Source organism: Raphanus sativus, chromosome 4, assembly GCF_000801105.2.
Source record: "Raphanus sativus cultivar WK10039 chromosome 4, ASM80110v3, whole genome shotgun sequence".
Lineage (NCBI taxonomy): Eukaryota > Viridiplantae > Streptophyta > Magnoliopsida > Brassicales > Brassicaceae > Raphanus > Raphanus sativus.
This window is the reverse complement of record NC_079514.1, coordinates 49235916-49251168: the sequence shown is the minus strand read 5'-3', so window position 1 is coordinate 49251168 and position 15253 is coordinate 49235916. Positions and strand designations below refer to the sequence as shown.

The 15253-nt window shown below is 34.5% G+C and overlaps 3 protein-coding genes and 1 long non-coding RNA gene across 8 annotated transcripts; 2 read left to right on the top strand and 2 right to left on the bottom strand.

The window, feature by feature from the left end:
* Positions 1-4714: 4714 nt before the first annotated feature.
* On the top strand, positions 4715-6216 carry LOC108831223 (two-component response regulator ARR9). The gene is made up of 5 exons (XM_018604785.2): positions 4715-5100; positions 5209-5294; positions 5368-5445; positions 5539-5609; positions 5693-6216. Exons 1-5 carry the CDS (start codon positions 4995-4997, stop codon positions 6048-6050), a joined length of 699 nt encoding a protein of 232 aa, XP_018460287.2. The 5' UTR covers positions 4715-4994; the 3' UTR covers positions 6051-6216.
* Positions 6217-6602: 386 nt separating this feature from the next.
* Positions 6603-9287, bottom strand: LOC130511770 (cystathionine beta-lyase, chloroplastic). The gene is made up of 12 exons (XM_057009354.1): positions 9095-9287; positions 8828-9005; positions 8611-8726; positions 8471-8541; positions 8297-8388; positions 8101-8188; positions 7909-8020; positions 7726-7822; positions 7549-7630; positions 7331-7448; positions 7030-7240; positions 6603-6936 (listed from the first exon to the last, which is right to left on the bottom strand). The coding sequence occupies exons 1-12, from the start codon at positions 9155-9157 to the stop codon at positions 6761-6763; spliced, it is 1404 nt and encodes a 467-aa protein (XP_056865334.1). The 5' UTR covers positions 9158-9287; the 3' UTR covers positions 6603-6760.
* A 268-nt stretch (positions 9288-9555) lies between these two features.
* On the bottom strand, positions 9556-12500 carry LOC130511772 (uncharacterized). Of its 5 annotated transcripts, none has more exons than XR_008945281.1 (9): positions 12208-12500; positions 11696-11800; positions 11492-11613; positions 11202-11381; positions 10900-11015; positions 10758-10815; positions 10179-10670; positions 9932-10086; positions 9556-9857 (listed from the first exon to the last, which is right to left on the bottom strand). It is a non-coding gene; the product is annotated as an uncharacterized LOC130511772 (long non-coding RNA). The 5 variants fall into 5 exon arrangements; XR_008945280.1 differs by having other exon boundaries at positions 9932-10074; XR_008945279.1 differs by having other exon boundaries at positions 9557-9857; positions 9932-10417; positions 10519-10670.
* A 1049-nt stretch (positions 12501-13549) lies between these two features.
* On the top strand, positions 13550-15140 carry LOC108821078 (uncharacterized protein At3g28850-like). The gene has a single exon (XM_018594123.2). It carries the CDS (start codon positions 13767-13769, stop codon positions 14943-14945), a length of 1179 nt encoding a protein of 392 aa, XP_018449625.2. The 5' UTR covers positions 13550-13766; the 3' UTR covers positions 14946-15140.
* Positions 15141-15253: the final 113 nt, after the last annotated feature.

The window sequence follows — 15253 nt, the reverse complement described above, 5'->3', positions numbered from 1 at the left end:
GAGAGAGAGAGAGAGAGAGAGAGAGAGAGAGAGTAAACTGTTTTTTTTTTCCAAACTAAATGTTGTGGTTTAAAAGTATATCTTCCTGACGCTGTGGATCAATAGACAGCTCGATCGACCCATATCTTTTTGGTCAATTCCACCATCCTTTTTATTCGCTTTCTCAATTCTTCACTTACACTTTCTTTGAATTACTTGAGTGCCTTACTCTTTCATGTCTATTATTTGGTCCACTCGTGTGTGGAATCATCATGTTGAACAATTGAATTCACGACTGATTTGGACTGGCATTTTTTTATTAACATAAATCTTCATTTGTCGCAGCTTGCATGAAACTCATTTGTTAGACTTTGGGGGTATGATCATATTTTAATATGCATTTAAAAATTTTCATGAAACTTATTAATTTTGATATGCATTTAAAACTGATGATTTGAATCTTGAAGTATAAAGTGCACCAAAAAAGAATCTTGAAGTATAAACTGACGTATATAAAATGCACAAAATTAAGTATAATATAATCAGGGTCTTTAAAATAACTTACATATTAAGATAATCAGGGTTTCACAACCATTCAGTTTATAAATTAATCAGGCTCTTTAAATACATTATATTTATTTACCATCGAATTGTACGGATTGAATAACTTTTCAAGGATTTATAATTTGTTGTGCGAACCACTACATGGTGGTTTAGTGGTAAGCGATAAAGAGAAAGCGCTTTGGATTCGACATGCGGTGGTCACCGGAGCTAGCGTTAAATCGCAAAAAAACGTGGATTGCCGTCGGTCTCGTGAGATTAGTCTGGGCAAAGTATAAAACCCTCACGGTTATTAAAAAAAAAATTGTTGTGTGTTTTATTTCTTTAACTTTCGTTATTGGCAAATCGAAATGTGGATAATCCCTAATCAGAATAGAGTGACAAACTGGAACCCACTAGACGAGAGAGAGAGATTACGTTTCAGTGGAGGGCCTTTAACGTGTGTCCCCAAGAGTTCGATACGTAGTTGATATAGTCTGTTGGTAAATGCAAATCTTGATGATGATAATGGGACATGGTCTGATGACCATAGGAAACAAATCTTTGGAAGAGAATCATCAAAAAAAGTATTATCTAGTCATGGCCACCAACACCATTACAAACCCCTCCCACCCAACTACTCAATATGCGGTAAACGCCACCATTATTCACGTTTCGCTTAATAAATCATGTTATATATATAGCTCATAATATAATACCAGGTGATAGCCCGTGCCATGCACAGGGTGAGTTAGTCTAAAATATTATTAGTTTTAATGTATTTTGATCCAATAGACCGAAAATGTACATGTATATATAATGTTTATTTTATTTTTTTAAAAAGTTTATATAATTGGTTAGATTCAATTGAAGTATATTTTATGGAAAAAATCAATAGGAGTAAACAATAACTAAAATAAATATATTATGAGTTTAAGATAAAACAAAACATAGGCAATAGAATAATTGCTTTCATAATAAAATGATGACTGCAATAACTAAAGAAACATAGATAATAGAAAAATAAAATATGAAATGATATAAAAGCTTTCTTGAGAACTCATGATTTACAATCCTATAGAGAGACATCACCCAAAATTAGTTTACCAAACAAAACACACTTATTTATTTTTTTTACTAAAAGAAATGATATACCTCTTTTTCTTGTGAAAATGTTTTTGCTAAGGAATGATTTAAGAAGTTGGTTGTGCTGGGGTGATATCAACTCGGCAATGAGAGTTAAATAGGTCCTATGACTCGTCGAGCAATAATCTCTGATAATAAAATCCCAATAATTGTTACAATATTCGTAATTAATTTTTACATAAATTGTGCGTCTCACCAATTATAAACTTGCCTTATTATTTGATATCGATAATAAATCAGGTTCGCAAAAAATATTTACATTAATGATTGTTGTATGGGTTTGACAAAAATAAAGGAAAGTTTATATCACGTGAACAATGGTCAAATTCTCTAACAATTAAAACCGATATATTCTTACCAAAAATATTACCTGCTCCGATATGATTATTACCTATAAAAGAAAGTTTATATTACATGAACAATGTTTCAAAGTGCTACGATATGATTATTTTCGTGCGGTTAAAGTTACAGTTTGAGGAAAGTTGTAAATATTAATCAACTACCTAATTGTAGCTAAATTAGGTATGATTCACATTCGTATATATGATTTTAGCCGGATTTCCTACTAATAACAATAGAATTATAGAATAAAAAGTCAAACTTAAGATTCCGTGATAAATGTATTGTTACCAATTTTTGTTAATCTCCTTTATTTTAAATTATGAACATTTTTTAAGAGTAACCATATATATATACAGCGGAGAAAAAACAATGTAAATATCAATAATAGATTTTTCTTTAGTATAGATATATAAAAAATGTCACAAAAAATGTCATATATATATATATATATATTCGTATCCAATGCAAAATATATATAACATAACTTTGCACCTATAAACCAAAACAACTATAACATATCTATTATTGTAAAAAACAAAATAATAGAAATTGAGTTTGAGATGATTTTTATGTGTGCTGCTGTTACCATTTATATATCGAACCATTGAAATGAAGTTATGGTTAGAGTAGGTTGAACTAATATAGAATGTACATTCTATATTTAACTGTGCATTAAACATGAAATTTAAAGAGCGGGATTTTATTTTTTTGTAAGCAATTTCTCTTATAATATATATTTTGTTGACTATGTCATAGTTTATGAAATATAAGATATGTTTATTGTAGATGCATTATTATTTCTAACAAATCATTGTTGTAGTCGCAGAGGTCACAGTATAACATACATTATTAGCTTAGAATATATATTTTCAACTGAAACTAATTTCTTCAAACAATCGTCAAATAATAAAACTGGTAAAACGTTATACATGTTTGATCCATGGTTTCTTACTTTTGTATTACTTTGCTTTCATTATATTTGCGCTTGCTTATAAAAATTGAATGTTTAATGCACAGTTAAATATAGAATGTACATGGGATTTGGCACTAATTGAAACATATAACGATTTTGAAAACATGGAAAGATTAGAAACCATCAATTCGTCAATTAATACAGAGGAATAATACAATTCTTTTAATTTCGTATAAGTAAATAGTAGGTCAATAACATAAGTAAGTTTGAATATATCAATGGCACAATAAGTAATAATTCTAGTAAGTTAAGGGTTTTGTCAAGATAGGGATGAGAGTGAACGTGGGAGTGCCACATAGGAAATGTCATTGTATAAATAACACATCAAGTAAAAGTTATTTTCTTTTAGTGCTCTTAAAATAATATATAGGGGATATGTATTTTCTTCTAATAACTTAAACACACAAGTAAGTGATAGTTTGATGATGATAAATAAAAAGGGGCATCTTTGAAAACGTCACCTAAATCTCTAAAGATTTTGGCGGGGCCCATTTCTGTATTTATTTCTTGCGATAAATTTTATACACGAAGACTTGAAGGTCAGGAAAGGTTACATACATTGAGGAAAACTAGGAGAAAATATTATTTAGCAGAATACCCTTGATTTTTTTAGTCAAAAAAATCCTTGAATTAATATCCTTGAATTTTGCATGAATTTTCATAGATAAGATAACTTCCCAAAACTGGGAATTCTATAAATATACTGAAATATTATTTTAAATTTTTGATGAATAGAAAACATTAAGATTTTCAAATAATAAAAGTAACATAGTGAATAATTCAGGTAAACAAGTAAATAGTATTGTTTTTTTTCCACTTGCAAACACCAATGAAAAAACAAAACTAATGTATCTACCTGTGATATGTAATAGTTACAGAAGTTATTTTTTATATAACCAAAATTTTATCTTTCTTATAAAATCTACCTATTAAGTTTTTATTCAAAAAGATTACTATTTAAATCCAAAATATTCAAAATTTAATTAATGTGTTAGTTTTCATTCACAAATCCTTTTTATCTTTGTAGTGATTCACAGCGTTTCAAAACAATCATACTAACTTTTACGAATCGCTTCAAACTATTCTCAATCTTTTAAATCAAAAATTAGTTTCAGTTAACATTTGATACTGCAGAAGGATAAATAAATATAAAATTATTTTTAAAAGTATTTTAAAATTTTAGATTAAAAATAAAAATATAAGTATTATAAATATATTAGTTTAAATTCACAAAATATCATAATTTTTTTTATAAAAACTTTAAACCAACTATTCATTAGAACTTTTAAAATTAATATACATACATATATAAATATACACATATACAAAATGAAACAAAATATTATTTTAAAAGTTGTGATATAAATCTTCAAAAATAAATTTATTAAAATTATAGCTTTAACTAATTAAAAATTAAATAAATAATCATTATATTATTATTAATCATATTATTAAGAATTATTATATTTTATCACAATAGTATGTTTTAATATTTTTATAATGTTATAATATGTTAATATTGATAATTTATTATTAACCGTTATAATATCTCATAATCAACTAATCATAAATATTTTGTAAATGCAAAAAAATTCAAATATTATGTTAATCATTCAAAATACTTAATAACTCTTAAAATTGCAACTACTAATATTCGCAAGCATCTTCAACCATAACAGTTGTGTTTAAACCGGTCAGGCTCTTAAACAAAGCGGTTGTGGTAGTAGAGTAGTATATAAAAGCCAGAATCAAAGCTGATCCTCCCTCTTTTATCTAATCCTTAAAAATCCCCATAAAGATTTGTTTTGATTATTTTATTTTCTTTGGTAAACTTTGTTTCTCTCTTCCCTCTGCGTTGTATTCTTCAGGAAAAAAACAAAACATTTTTCTACCAAAACTTGCTTTCTCCACAATTCAAAGCTACTTGAATCTTTCTGGTAAAGAACAAGTAACAAAAAAGTCAAAGACTTTACATCTGGGTTCGTCGTTTTAAGCTTTCTTTTCTTTTTCTGCAATGGGCATGACAGCAGCGGAATCGCAGTTTCATGTTTTAGCTGTTGATGATAGTTCATTCGACCGGAAATTTATAGAGAAACTGCTTCAAAAGTCTTCGTGTCAAGGTGAAAACAAAGTGCTAAAAGAACATGAATAATTAAGTCTTTTTTGTTGTTTGTAAGAAGCCAAGAAAGATGTCAGCTTTTTTAATGTTTTTGTATGGGTGTTTGCAGTAACAACCGTTGATTCTGGCTATAAGGCTTTAGAGTTTCTTGGTTTAAGACAAGGTATTGATGACAGTAACAACCCAAATGCTCAGGTTCGTAAAGTTTGATCCTTTTTAACATCTTAAAGTTACTTGAGTGTTTGTCTTAATAGAGGGCTTTTGACAGGAGGTTGAAGTGAATCTTATCATTACAGACTATTGTATGCCAGGCATGACTGGTTATGATTTGCTCAAGAAAGTCAAGGTACTTGTTTGGAATACTTTTTCCTCTTGTAAATTTGCTTGTTAAAACTCCTTTAATGCTATTGACAGGGTCTTTTGATTTCAATTTTTGTAGGAGTCATCAGCTTTTAAGAACATACCAGTAGTCATAATGTCCTCAGAGAACGTTCCTGCAAGGATCAGCAGGTAAACAACTTTAAAGTCTGATGAGCTTTGTTGCCCCCTTTCAGACGGTAATGAAAGACTCTTATGTTAAATCATATCAACAGATGTTTAGAAGAAGGAGCTGAGGAGTTTTTCTTGAAACCAGTAAGACTGGCTGATCTCAACAAGTTGAAACCTCATATGATGAAAACAAAGTTGAACAACCAGAAGCTGCAAGAGATTGAAAGACCTTCGAAGGATGAAAATGGAACCATAGCAGCAGCAGTTCAACTAGAGATTAAAGATTCAACAGAAGTTGGAAGCAAAATCTTGACTCTTCAGTCCGAACTAGAAACGAAGCAAGTACATCCGCAAGTAATACAACAAGAGGAGAAAACATTGAGTAACAACAACAAGAGGAAGACAATGGAAGAAACAGATATATCACGTCCTAGATTCGAGTGTATCACAACCGCTGTCTGATTCTATCCGCCTTGATGGTTCTTTTTTGAGTTTTGTAGGAATGCTTCTGTGCTAGTATAATACATGGTTCCAGTAGGGAATATAGATGGATGATAATGAATAAATGATGACGATGATGATGATGTATGGGGATAATGTTTATAATGTACATCAGTAAATCTTCTCATGGTGAATAACCCAGTTACCAATTTTGTTTCACTCTTTTTTAGGGTTTGCTTTAAAGAAACTCAACTTATCTGAAAATGGTAAATGGAGGATCTACAGATCTTTCACTTTATTTGCAGACTGTAGTTTTAGTTCAGTTCACAAGTGGTCCTTTGTCATTGTATAGACAAGTACCTGTCCTAGTGAACAAATAGGTAAATATTTGGTATATTCTGGTGCAGATGTGTCATGGTTTGTTCCATGTACTTGTTCATACCTAACCTGAAACAGAGAATTTAAGCACAAGTTGCTCACTGGGTCCTCTCTTTTCTTTCTTCACAGATCAAAGATGTTTATTTGAAGAAAGATCTGTACTTTCATAGCATTCATGTTTTCACAAACTCAGAATACAGATTTAACAATAACGATTTTATTTGTTTGATATGTTCTCTCAAACACCAAACTATGTTTTCTGATTACCAACACAGATTCTTCTTTCAAGAACCTAAGAAAATACAAAAAAAAAACTGAGATTAAAAAACTGTTTCTTTTTGCTGAGAGTGGAGCTAGATGGGACCGGTTCTGAAGGCGATATCAAGATCAGAGATCAAATCATCAGCATCCTCAATGCCTGCAGATATACGGACAAGATCTTCAGTCAAGCCTCTAGCCTCACGAACTTCTGCAGGTATGCTTGCATGCGACATGAAGCATGGCATGCTTATAAGTGACTTAACACTCCCTACCAAAGAGAAAAGAAAGTGAATGAAAATCAGAATCCAAACATTACTAACACAGCTTCTCCAGAAGAAAAATAGTGTTAGTTGGCTCTCACCAAAACTGACAGCAATGCTGAAGTACTTGGTGGTTTCCACAAGATGCTTAGATAGCGCGACAGATCCTGTTATGAAGCTAAAAACTGATCCTGCACCCTTTGCCTGAGAGAAGTGGAGATGGTGGCCAGGATGATCTGGTAGACCAGCATAGTACACTTTCTTCACTCTTGGATGGGTAGACAAGTACATTGCGATCTTCCGTGCGTTTTCCTGAATAATATTTTTCCCCATCTAATGTTTAAGTACAAGTCCATAGTCTATATACGTAAACTAGAGGTGGTTTAAAAAAAGCCAAGAGACCTGTTGCTTCTCTATACGTAAAGCCATTGTCTTGATTCCTCGTAGGCAAAGCCAACAGTCGAAAGGAGCTAATCCAGAACCTTCCGAGTTTTGGAGGAAGTACAACTCCTTTGCCAATCTTGATATTTTTTAAACAAATGAGTATGAGAATGTAAATAGAGAAATATTATTATCTCAAAAAACTTGAAAGTAGAAAAGAGAAGTAGAAGAATACATACTTTTCGCCTTTTACAGAAAGCACACCCGCCATCAAATCACTGTGTCCGGCTATAAACTTAGTAGCCGAGTGCATCACGATATCTAGATAGCCAGACCAAGTTCAATTACGAGTGTACTAAGAAGTAGTTCTTAGAATTATAACGAGCAGTAAGCAAAGTATAAATTTTTGAACGTACCAGCTCCAAGTTCTAATGGGCGAGAGAGCACCGGCGACATTATACTGTTGTCCACTAACAAAAGTGCACCTTGAGCATGAGTCATCTCAGCTATTTTCTACAGATAAAGCAAAGCAAAGCCAAGATCTCAATTCAACATTGTATAAAAGCTATGGAGTTTCTGAATTCTAAGAGAGAGTTTACTCGTATATCAGAGATTTGTTGTCTGGGGTTGGTTGGAGACTCAAGCCACACAAGTTTTGTCCTGGGACCAATGGCAGCAGCAACCTCCTCTAAACTAGTTGTGTTTACTCGTCTACAATTTACCATCAAAACAGAATCATCAATTTATAGTACTGCTAAACTTCCAAATAATCAATAGGTAGTAACACTTACTTGACCACAACGCCAGATCTTGGAACTACATTGGATAGTAATCTGTCTGAGCCACCATATAAATCATCCCCAGCCACAAGCTCGTCGCCTATGGAAACAAAGTTAAATAATACTACAATGAGAGCAAGTCTATGCAACAAACCTAATGGATAAAATACACAGTTGAGGAAGAGAGTGGTCAATATGGGAGAAGTACCAGATTTGAGAAGGTGGGTAACAGCAGCAAGAGCAGCCATTCCACTAGTAAAGCAAAATGCTCTATCCGCCTTGTCAAGCTTCGCAAGGAGACTTAACACACAAGAAACATAAACAAAAAGATGATTTTTTAATAATGATATTGGAATCAGAGAAGAAACAATATAAAAACTACCTTTCAAGTGCATCACGTGTAGGATTCCCACTTCTTGTGTAATCATATGGACCATTTTCTATAGCAGAAGGCTGCAAAAGTAACCAAACAATTAAAAAAACCTAAGCATGAAAGTGACAACCACAAATTCAATTCAGTACCTGCTTAAACGTAGCAGTCTGGTAAAGGGGAGTGCTCATTGCATCAAAGGGATCAAATTTATTATCCAAGTTCATCAGTAACGTAGCGACGCTAGCTTCTTCTCTCACATTAACAGCTGCAAACAAAAAGAACATGGAGCACCCCCCACAATCAACACAAAAAAAACTACAAACTATTAAGAAAAAAAAAGAGAGTGAGGGAGAAGCTTTAATGAACCATTTAAGCAATCTTGGGTGGTGTCAACTACAGAATGAGTGTTTCCGTCGATGCTCTTCTCCATCACGCAGCTCAGCTTGAAGAGGTTCCGATTCGAGATCTGATTCTTCTTCTTCTTCTCCCAAGTTGGAAACTTGGTAACTGAAACAGTTGTCGGAGAGTTTTTACTGACCAAACCCTTCAGAGAGAAACAACACAAGAGTCAGCAAGCAGAGCAATGATCACTAAGTTTGGTGAAAAAAAAAATACGAATAATGAGGATTATACACGGTCGTGGAGATCAGCGAAGGAAGGTACGAAGGAGGAGTGAAGTGATAGAGAAGATGCCATTTTGTTATATGAGAGAGATAAAAGAGATTAATTGCTTCTCTCTCTCTCTCCTCCGGCGTCGATTTCTGGTTTGAGAGAATGGCGGCGACGGAGGTTTGTTGTGTTGCTGAAGTGAAGAGTTTAAGACAAGAAGAGAGAATCCGAAAGGGTATCTATCGCTTTTAAGTATCTGGTTCGGTCTATTTGGATTTTGTTTCGGTTTACTTAGATACTAAAAGTCTAAACCGAAATATTATCTGGTCCAGATGTTTAATCCACTATGGTTTAGTGCAATTTGATAAAGATAAAACGTGGAGAAAGTAGGTAAGCACCTACTCTAAAGCTCATAAAGGCCATAACGCTAATAATATAGTGTGGCCATGGCCAAGACTATACAAAAAGAACTTGCTACAAAAAACAATTCAGGAAGTAGTCGCTACAAGTTTATCACAGCTGAACATTTATCGTATTACCATAGACAAATAGATATGATTGATTCTTCAATGTCTAAAGCATCATAGAGCAAAAAAAAACGAAAACGAAAGCAGTGACCAAAAACAGACCTAGTTGTAACTTAACCACACACTCTCTCTGCCCTGCCCTGCCCTGACACAGTTTCTTTGCGTTCTACTTGATGACCTCAGGCTTCTTCTGAGGTGTCTCGATGATTCTGTACGGTTTCCTCTCTTGACGTTCCTGCTTTCTGATTCGCTTTCTTCCCCTAGAAAACCAAAGAACTTTACTCAACTTTTTCTTAAATGGATTCATGTACCTAAAGTCGAAGTTTTCACATACCGCCACTGGTGTTTTGGTTTAAGGAATGAGAGGATTCGTGGTATGACTTCGCTCAGAATCTGTCTCTTCCTCGGAGTTGGATGCTTTCAAATTATTCCCTGCTTCTTCCATAGCTGGATCCACAATTTCACTGTCTGAAGCATCTAAGAACCACACTAAAAGGGTGCTTTAGAAAGAGAGGAGAGAGATAAAGATTATCCGTCTGGTACAATGAACTATGCTATAGCCATGATGCAACATTACTAACCTTCATCTTGATCATATTCTTGTACAGGTTCTTCTTTCACTTTGTTGGGGACAACAAGAGATTCCATTGCCCTTTTCTCAAAAAAAAAAAAAAAAAAAACAAGAGATTCCATATTCTTGGCTTTCTCTACATGAACCTGAGCGTTTCTTGCGGTTTTTCTTTTTCTTTCTTTTCCATGAGGAACTTGTTGAGCTTCTCCTCAAACTCTTCCATGCACGCTTTAAGTTCTGTTTCGCAAACTTTTCCCCATGTTCAGATTCACAACCAGATGGCAAACTCACAAACAACACTAGAAACATGAAGAGAATGGCATGAGTGAAGCAAACCAGAGAAATGTTACCTTATTGATTATGCTTCTACAATTTTCTGTCACTAGATCCTCTGCTAGAGCGTACTCGTAGGATTTGAATGACTCGATAAGCTTTTTGATTCCCTTCTCGGTGAACGTCAGCAACGAAAGAGAATACCAAATGTATTCCCACTGTTTTGTTTCTGAAAGCGTAGGTGTAGACTTATAAGGGATATACTTTCTATTAAATCCACAACAGGTGTAAGAATACATCATCGGTACAAGCATACTTGTGACTCCGCTAAATCTATTGCCAAGCTTGTCAACCAGAGCCTCCATCAGTTTGTCCTGGAGATTGTTGAGGAAACATAGTTATGGTTAGACAAGACCGAACACAAGTCAATGTAAATTCAATATCCAAAAGCTATATACCTTTTTGATGGAATCCAAGAATCCTAGAGGACGACTTTGCAGCCATGAGCCGCACGACTTTGCTCAGCAGTTGTCCCATTGATGTTAAACCAAAAGAAGTACCACAGAGCCGAAGTCTACAAAGACAAAAACCATAGACGCACTATTTAGCCTCTTGAGGTGGAAGCTTTTTAACTCGAGAAATAATGAACCAGTAACCAATAACAACGCTCACTGTTTCTTAATTTTTCTTGACCGTGCATCACTACATGTATTGACTGGTCATAATTTCAAAGCGACAGAGAGTCAGAGAAGGAACCTACCATGCTGCTAGAAATTTCACCTTTGGACACTAAAGCATTAACAATAAACTCTAATGCTGCTTGATCTCCTATATTCGAATCTATGGCAAGGTTCAACAACTGTTTGGCCATTTCAACTGGATTTTTCCTTATGTAGATTAAAATGAAGGCATTCTCCACAGCCTCATAGATGGACTTATCCTGAGAGAAGGCCAGCAGAGACAACACAAAACAAGGTAGTTAGCACCATGTATGGAGGGGATATTGTTAACTCATAAAGTGTCAGAAGAATGGTTTATTTGTGACAGTACATGAAAAGAGCAAGGACAGGTTGATCTCAAGAGAGTTTGCAATCAAAATTAAGCATCGTCCCCCTCTGAGGCTCCCAGTTCCATGACTGAACAATCTGCTTCTTCCTCCCTCTTGCTGCAACCTGTTCATCCACAACATCACTATACCAAAATGCAAGCTAAAAGAGAAGAACTCTCCTCTGTAACCTTGAAAAAATAACTCACCTTGGTGCTGTGAACAGAGATAACATGTGATTCTTCAGTCATGACAATAATGATGAGAAAGAAAATGTATATCTTCAATTCAAGGCATTGCGATGAGATGTGATCCTATAAATGATTGGAAATGCATGAACCTTTTAAACCGATCCATAAAATTATAATTGTTAATATCAATGTTCAAGAAATATCTGAGCGACAGTTAGACGAAGATTATTGATTAAGCAGGTGTCCGGACTGATCTTAAAAAATAGTTTCATTTGCTGATTAGGCGGACACTTAGGCGTGACCTAGACCAATCACTGGTTAACATAATATGTATAGATTATTCCGTTCCCAAATTAGTTAAGAAATATATTTGTATTAAGCATATAACCTTTTAATCTGTGATTGTTTAAAGCTTGGTAAATCTCAGAACCGGCTATGAATCAAGTAATCAACGGCTAAACCATCTAGGAGTGAACTATTTTTTTTTTAATTAAAGGAGTGAACTATTACTGTAGTTCAACGGCTTTTACCTCTGACGAATTCTTCGAGATCGGAAGGGCGAAGAGAGGTCACCGTCGACGGGATTCTGGGCGAACAAGCTGTGATTGTCTTCCGGATCTTCTGCTAGGGTTCGTATAATTTGGGGGAAAACAAAGGGAGGAGCCATTTTTTAGAGAAAGAGACGTTGTTCGGAGGAGAGAGAGCCTTTGGGAAAATATATAATTTCAAAATCAAAATTGGAAATGACGACGGAGCGGGAAGTCATGGGCACAGTGAGTGTCGGGTCGGGTTCAGGATAATTATTCGGGTCGGAGTGTATTAGTTTCCGTGATTTTTTCATTTTTGTTATTAAAATGTCGACACTAAATTATCCGAGCATCGATGACGAATTGACGATGGGTATCTCGGTGGCTTTGCTGGCCCAAATGGGGGAAGCAATTGTTAACGAAATTATTTTTGGCGCATGAGTTAATTTTTATTTATAGTTTAATGTATCTTTATTTACAAAAAGTAAACTCAATTATTTTAAACTGAAAATTTTCTCAATTAGTTTTATATTTTCTCCAACACGGTTATAAGTTGATTCACACTGGACAACATATTATTAATCATAATATTACATGTAGGTATGTAACAGCAAAGCATTTGACCCTAAAAAGAACAGCAAAGCACCATATAACTTTCTCGTGGTGGGATTTGGATCTACAGATAAATAAGTCATTTTATTGTACCAGACAGCATACCACACCATGTCAATAAACTAAAAAGTTATGTGCACATAAAAAATGGCAAAATTAATCAAACAAGATTAAGAAATTAAGCAAGATATCCATAACAAGTCAGATACAGAAGCTTTCCCCTAAAGTCATTGATTAAATTTTCACATTAATACTATATTCAAGTCGTATCTTGAAATTTATTATTGGAATCACTAATTTTATATAGTACTATATTTTTCTTTTAAAAAACATGTATAGAGAGGCTTAATCATTTTGTTTTATACTTTTATCAAAAGAAAAAAAATTAAATACATTCTCTGATTTTTTTAAACCCATATTTCTCTTTTTTTGGGCAAGTATGGAAAATCAAGAATAAAAGCTAAATTTACTTAATATTATATTATATATTTTTGAACATATATATCGTTAAAAACTGAAAATGACATGTCAATATTTCATTTGATGAATTTTATTTGTCTTCCTCCTATTGGTTTAGTACTAACAAAAATGATAAAGATTATGGTTACGTGTTGACAAAAAAAAAAGGAAAAAAGATTACGGTTACGTAGATAATGACATTTTTAGTTTAATTTATCTTTTCTGTTATGACCTCTAATCTTAAATTAATCAGATCATAAAATATTTTGCCCAACTTTATAGACAACTTCTTCTTCTTACAGAATCAAAATCAAATCGAAGATTAGTTGTAGACATTACCATATTTCTTCCGCCATTAAATATTTTCACCATCTTCCTTCCTTCCTTCTCCCAACTGCCATAGACAGCTATTCTCCACCTCCCTCTCTTCTCTTCTCTATCAATCAAGAACCTCAGAAACTAACTTTCAAACCTCAGCGAATTACTCAAAAATGGGCTCTTCTCCTTCAAAACCCGCTTCTTCTACTTCTCCGGCGATCCACCGAGCTCTCTCTTTCCCGACGCCGTTAGTTCACCATCCTCCGGCAAGAAAAGGCGACACTCACCACCTCGTCTCCCTCACATCCACCTCATACGGTTCTCTCCTCCTCGTCGATCTCGACGCATCCAAAACCGCCTCCGATCCCATCTCAATCTCCGGTCCAGACTCGGTCTCACGCGACTCGCTCTCTCCTGACTCGGTCATCAACACGTGGGAGCTTATGGACGGCTTGGACGACGACGAATTCGAATTCCAAAGCCCTAATCTCGGTAAGCCTATCTCGGATCTTTGTCCTAAACCCGACCCGGATCGGAATGTGTCGGCTTTGAAACTAGACGGATCTTACGAGTTCGAATTCGAAAGTTCAAGTTTAGATTCGGATCTTTGTCCTAAACCCGACCCGGATCGGAACGTGTCGGGTTTGAAACTAGACGAATCTTACGAACTCGTGAGAATCGAACAAGAAGAAGAAGAAGGTTGGGTCCCGCTGTCTTATAAACCAAAGCAACCTCTTTGGAAGCATTTGTCTGAAGAATCATTCTTGTCTGGTTTAGATCCTAGCATTGTCTCTCCTTACAATAAAGATGTGTCTTCTGAGCAATTAAGCAATGATAGTATCAATGTCGAGGCTATAAGCCCACCCTCTAGTGCACTGAGTACACAGGCCAAAGCAGAAGACAAGATTGTACTCTACTTCACAACCCTCCGAGGAATTCGAAAGACGTACGAGGATTGCTGTTGCGTTAGAACGATACTGAGAGGGTTTCAGGTGACGGTAGACGAGCGTGACATCTCCATGGATTCGAAATACAGGAAAGAGCTACGAAGCATGCTCGGAGATAAGGAGAAACCGGTTTGTTTGCCTCAGGTGTTTATCGGTGATACCTACATTGGTGGAATAGAGGAGATTATGAAGCTAAACGATAGTGGGGAGTTATCTGAGATGTTGATAGGTTTCCCTGCTTGTGAATCCTTGGGGACATGCATGAGCTGTGGTGATGCAAGGTTTGTGCCTTGTAGTAACTGTGATGGTAGTACCAAAGTGTTCGAGGAGCAAGACGAAATGTTCAAGCGGTGTTCGAAGTGTAATGAGAATGGATTGGTGCGTTGTTGTGAGTGTTGTCTCTAGGTAAAAAGCTGTGTGGGTGGGGTGAAATGGTATTAGATTGATTGTGTGAATTGTGAAGGGAGTAAGATTACTAAGATGGTATTGGTTTAGTATTTGTATATTAAAATAAGAAATGAGCTTAATGCAAGCTAATTATTTACTAAGATGGTATTGGTTTTACTATCCTTTGCTTTAAATTATGGGTGTTCAATCCGATGGTATTGCTTTGTTTTATTATATGTAAATTATATAAGATAATTAAGAATATGTATATAATTTAATTTATTGATATGATCTTCATAATTAAAATTTTGATTTTAGTAATTTAA

Bases quoted from the DNA above. Each gene is read 5' to 3' on its own strand.
- LOC108821078 (XM_018594123.2), top strand. From the start codon at position 13,767: ATGGGCTCTTCTCCTTCAAAACCCGCTTCTTCTACTTCTCCGGCGATC.
- LOC108831223 (XM_018604785.2), top strand. From the start codon at position 4,995: ATGGGCATGACAGCAGCGGAATCGCAGTTTCATGTTTTAGCTGTTGAT. The intron at 5,295-5,367 runs GTTCGTAAAGTT...GGCTTTTGACAG, and splicing joins GTAACAACCCAAATGCTCAG to GAGGTTGAAGTGAATCTTAT. The intron at 5,446-5,538 runs GTACTTGTTTGG...CAATTTTTGTAG, and splicing joins ATTTGCTCAAGAAAGTCAAG to GAGTCATCAGCTTTTAAGAA.
- LOC130511770 (XM_057009354.1), bottom strand. From the start codon at position 9,157: ATGGCATCTTCTCTATCACTTCACTCCTCCTTCGTACCTTCCTTCGCT. The intron at 8,189-8,296 runs GTACTTCTCCCA...TTGTTTCCATAG, and splicing joins TACCCACCTTCTCAAATCTG to GCGACGAGCTTGTGGCTGGG. The intron at 7,241-7,330 runs GTCTCTTGGCTT...AATATTATTCAG, and splicing joins TACGTATAGAGAAGCAACAG to GAAAACGCACGGAAGATCGC.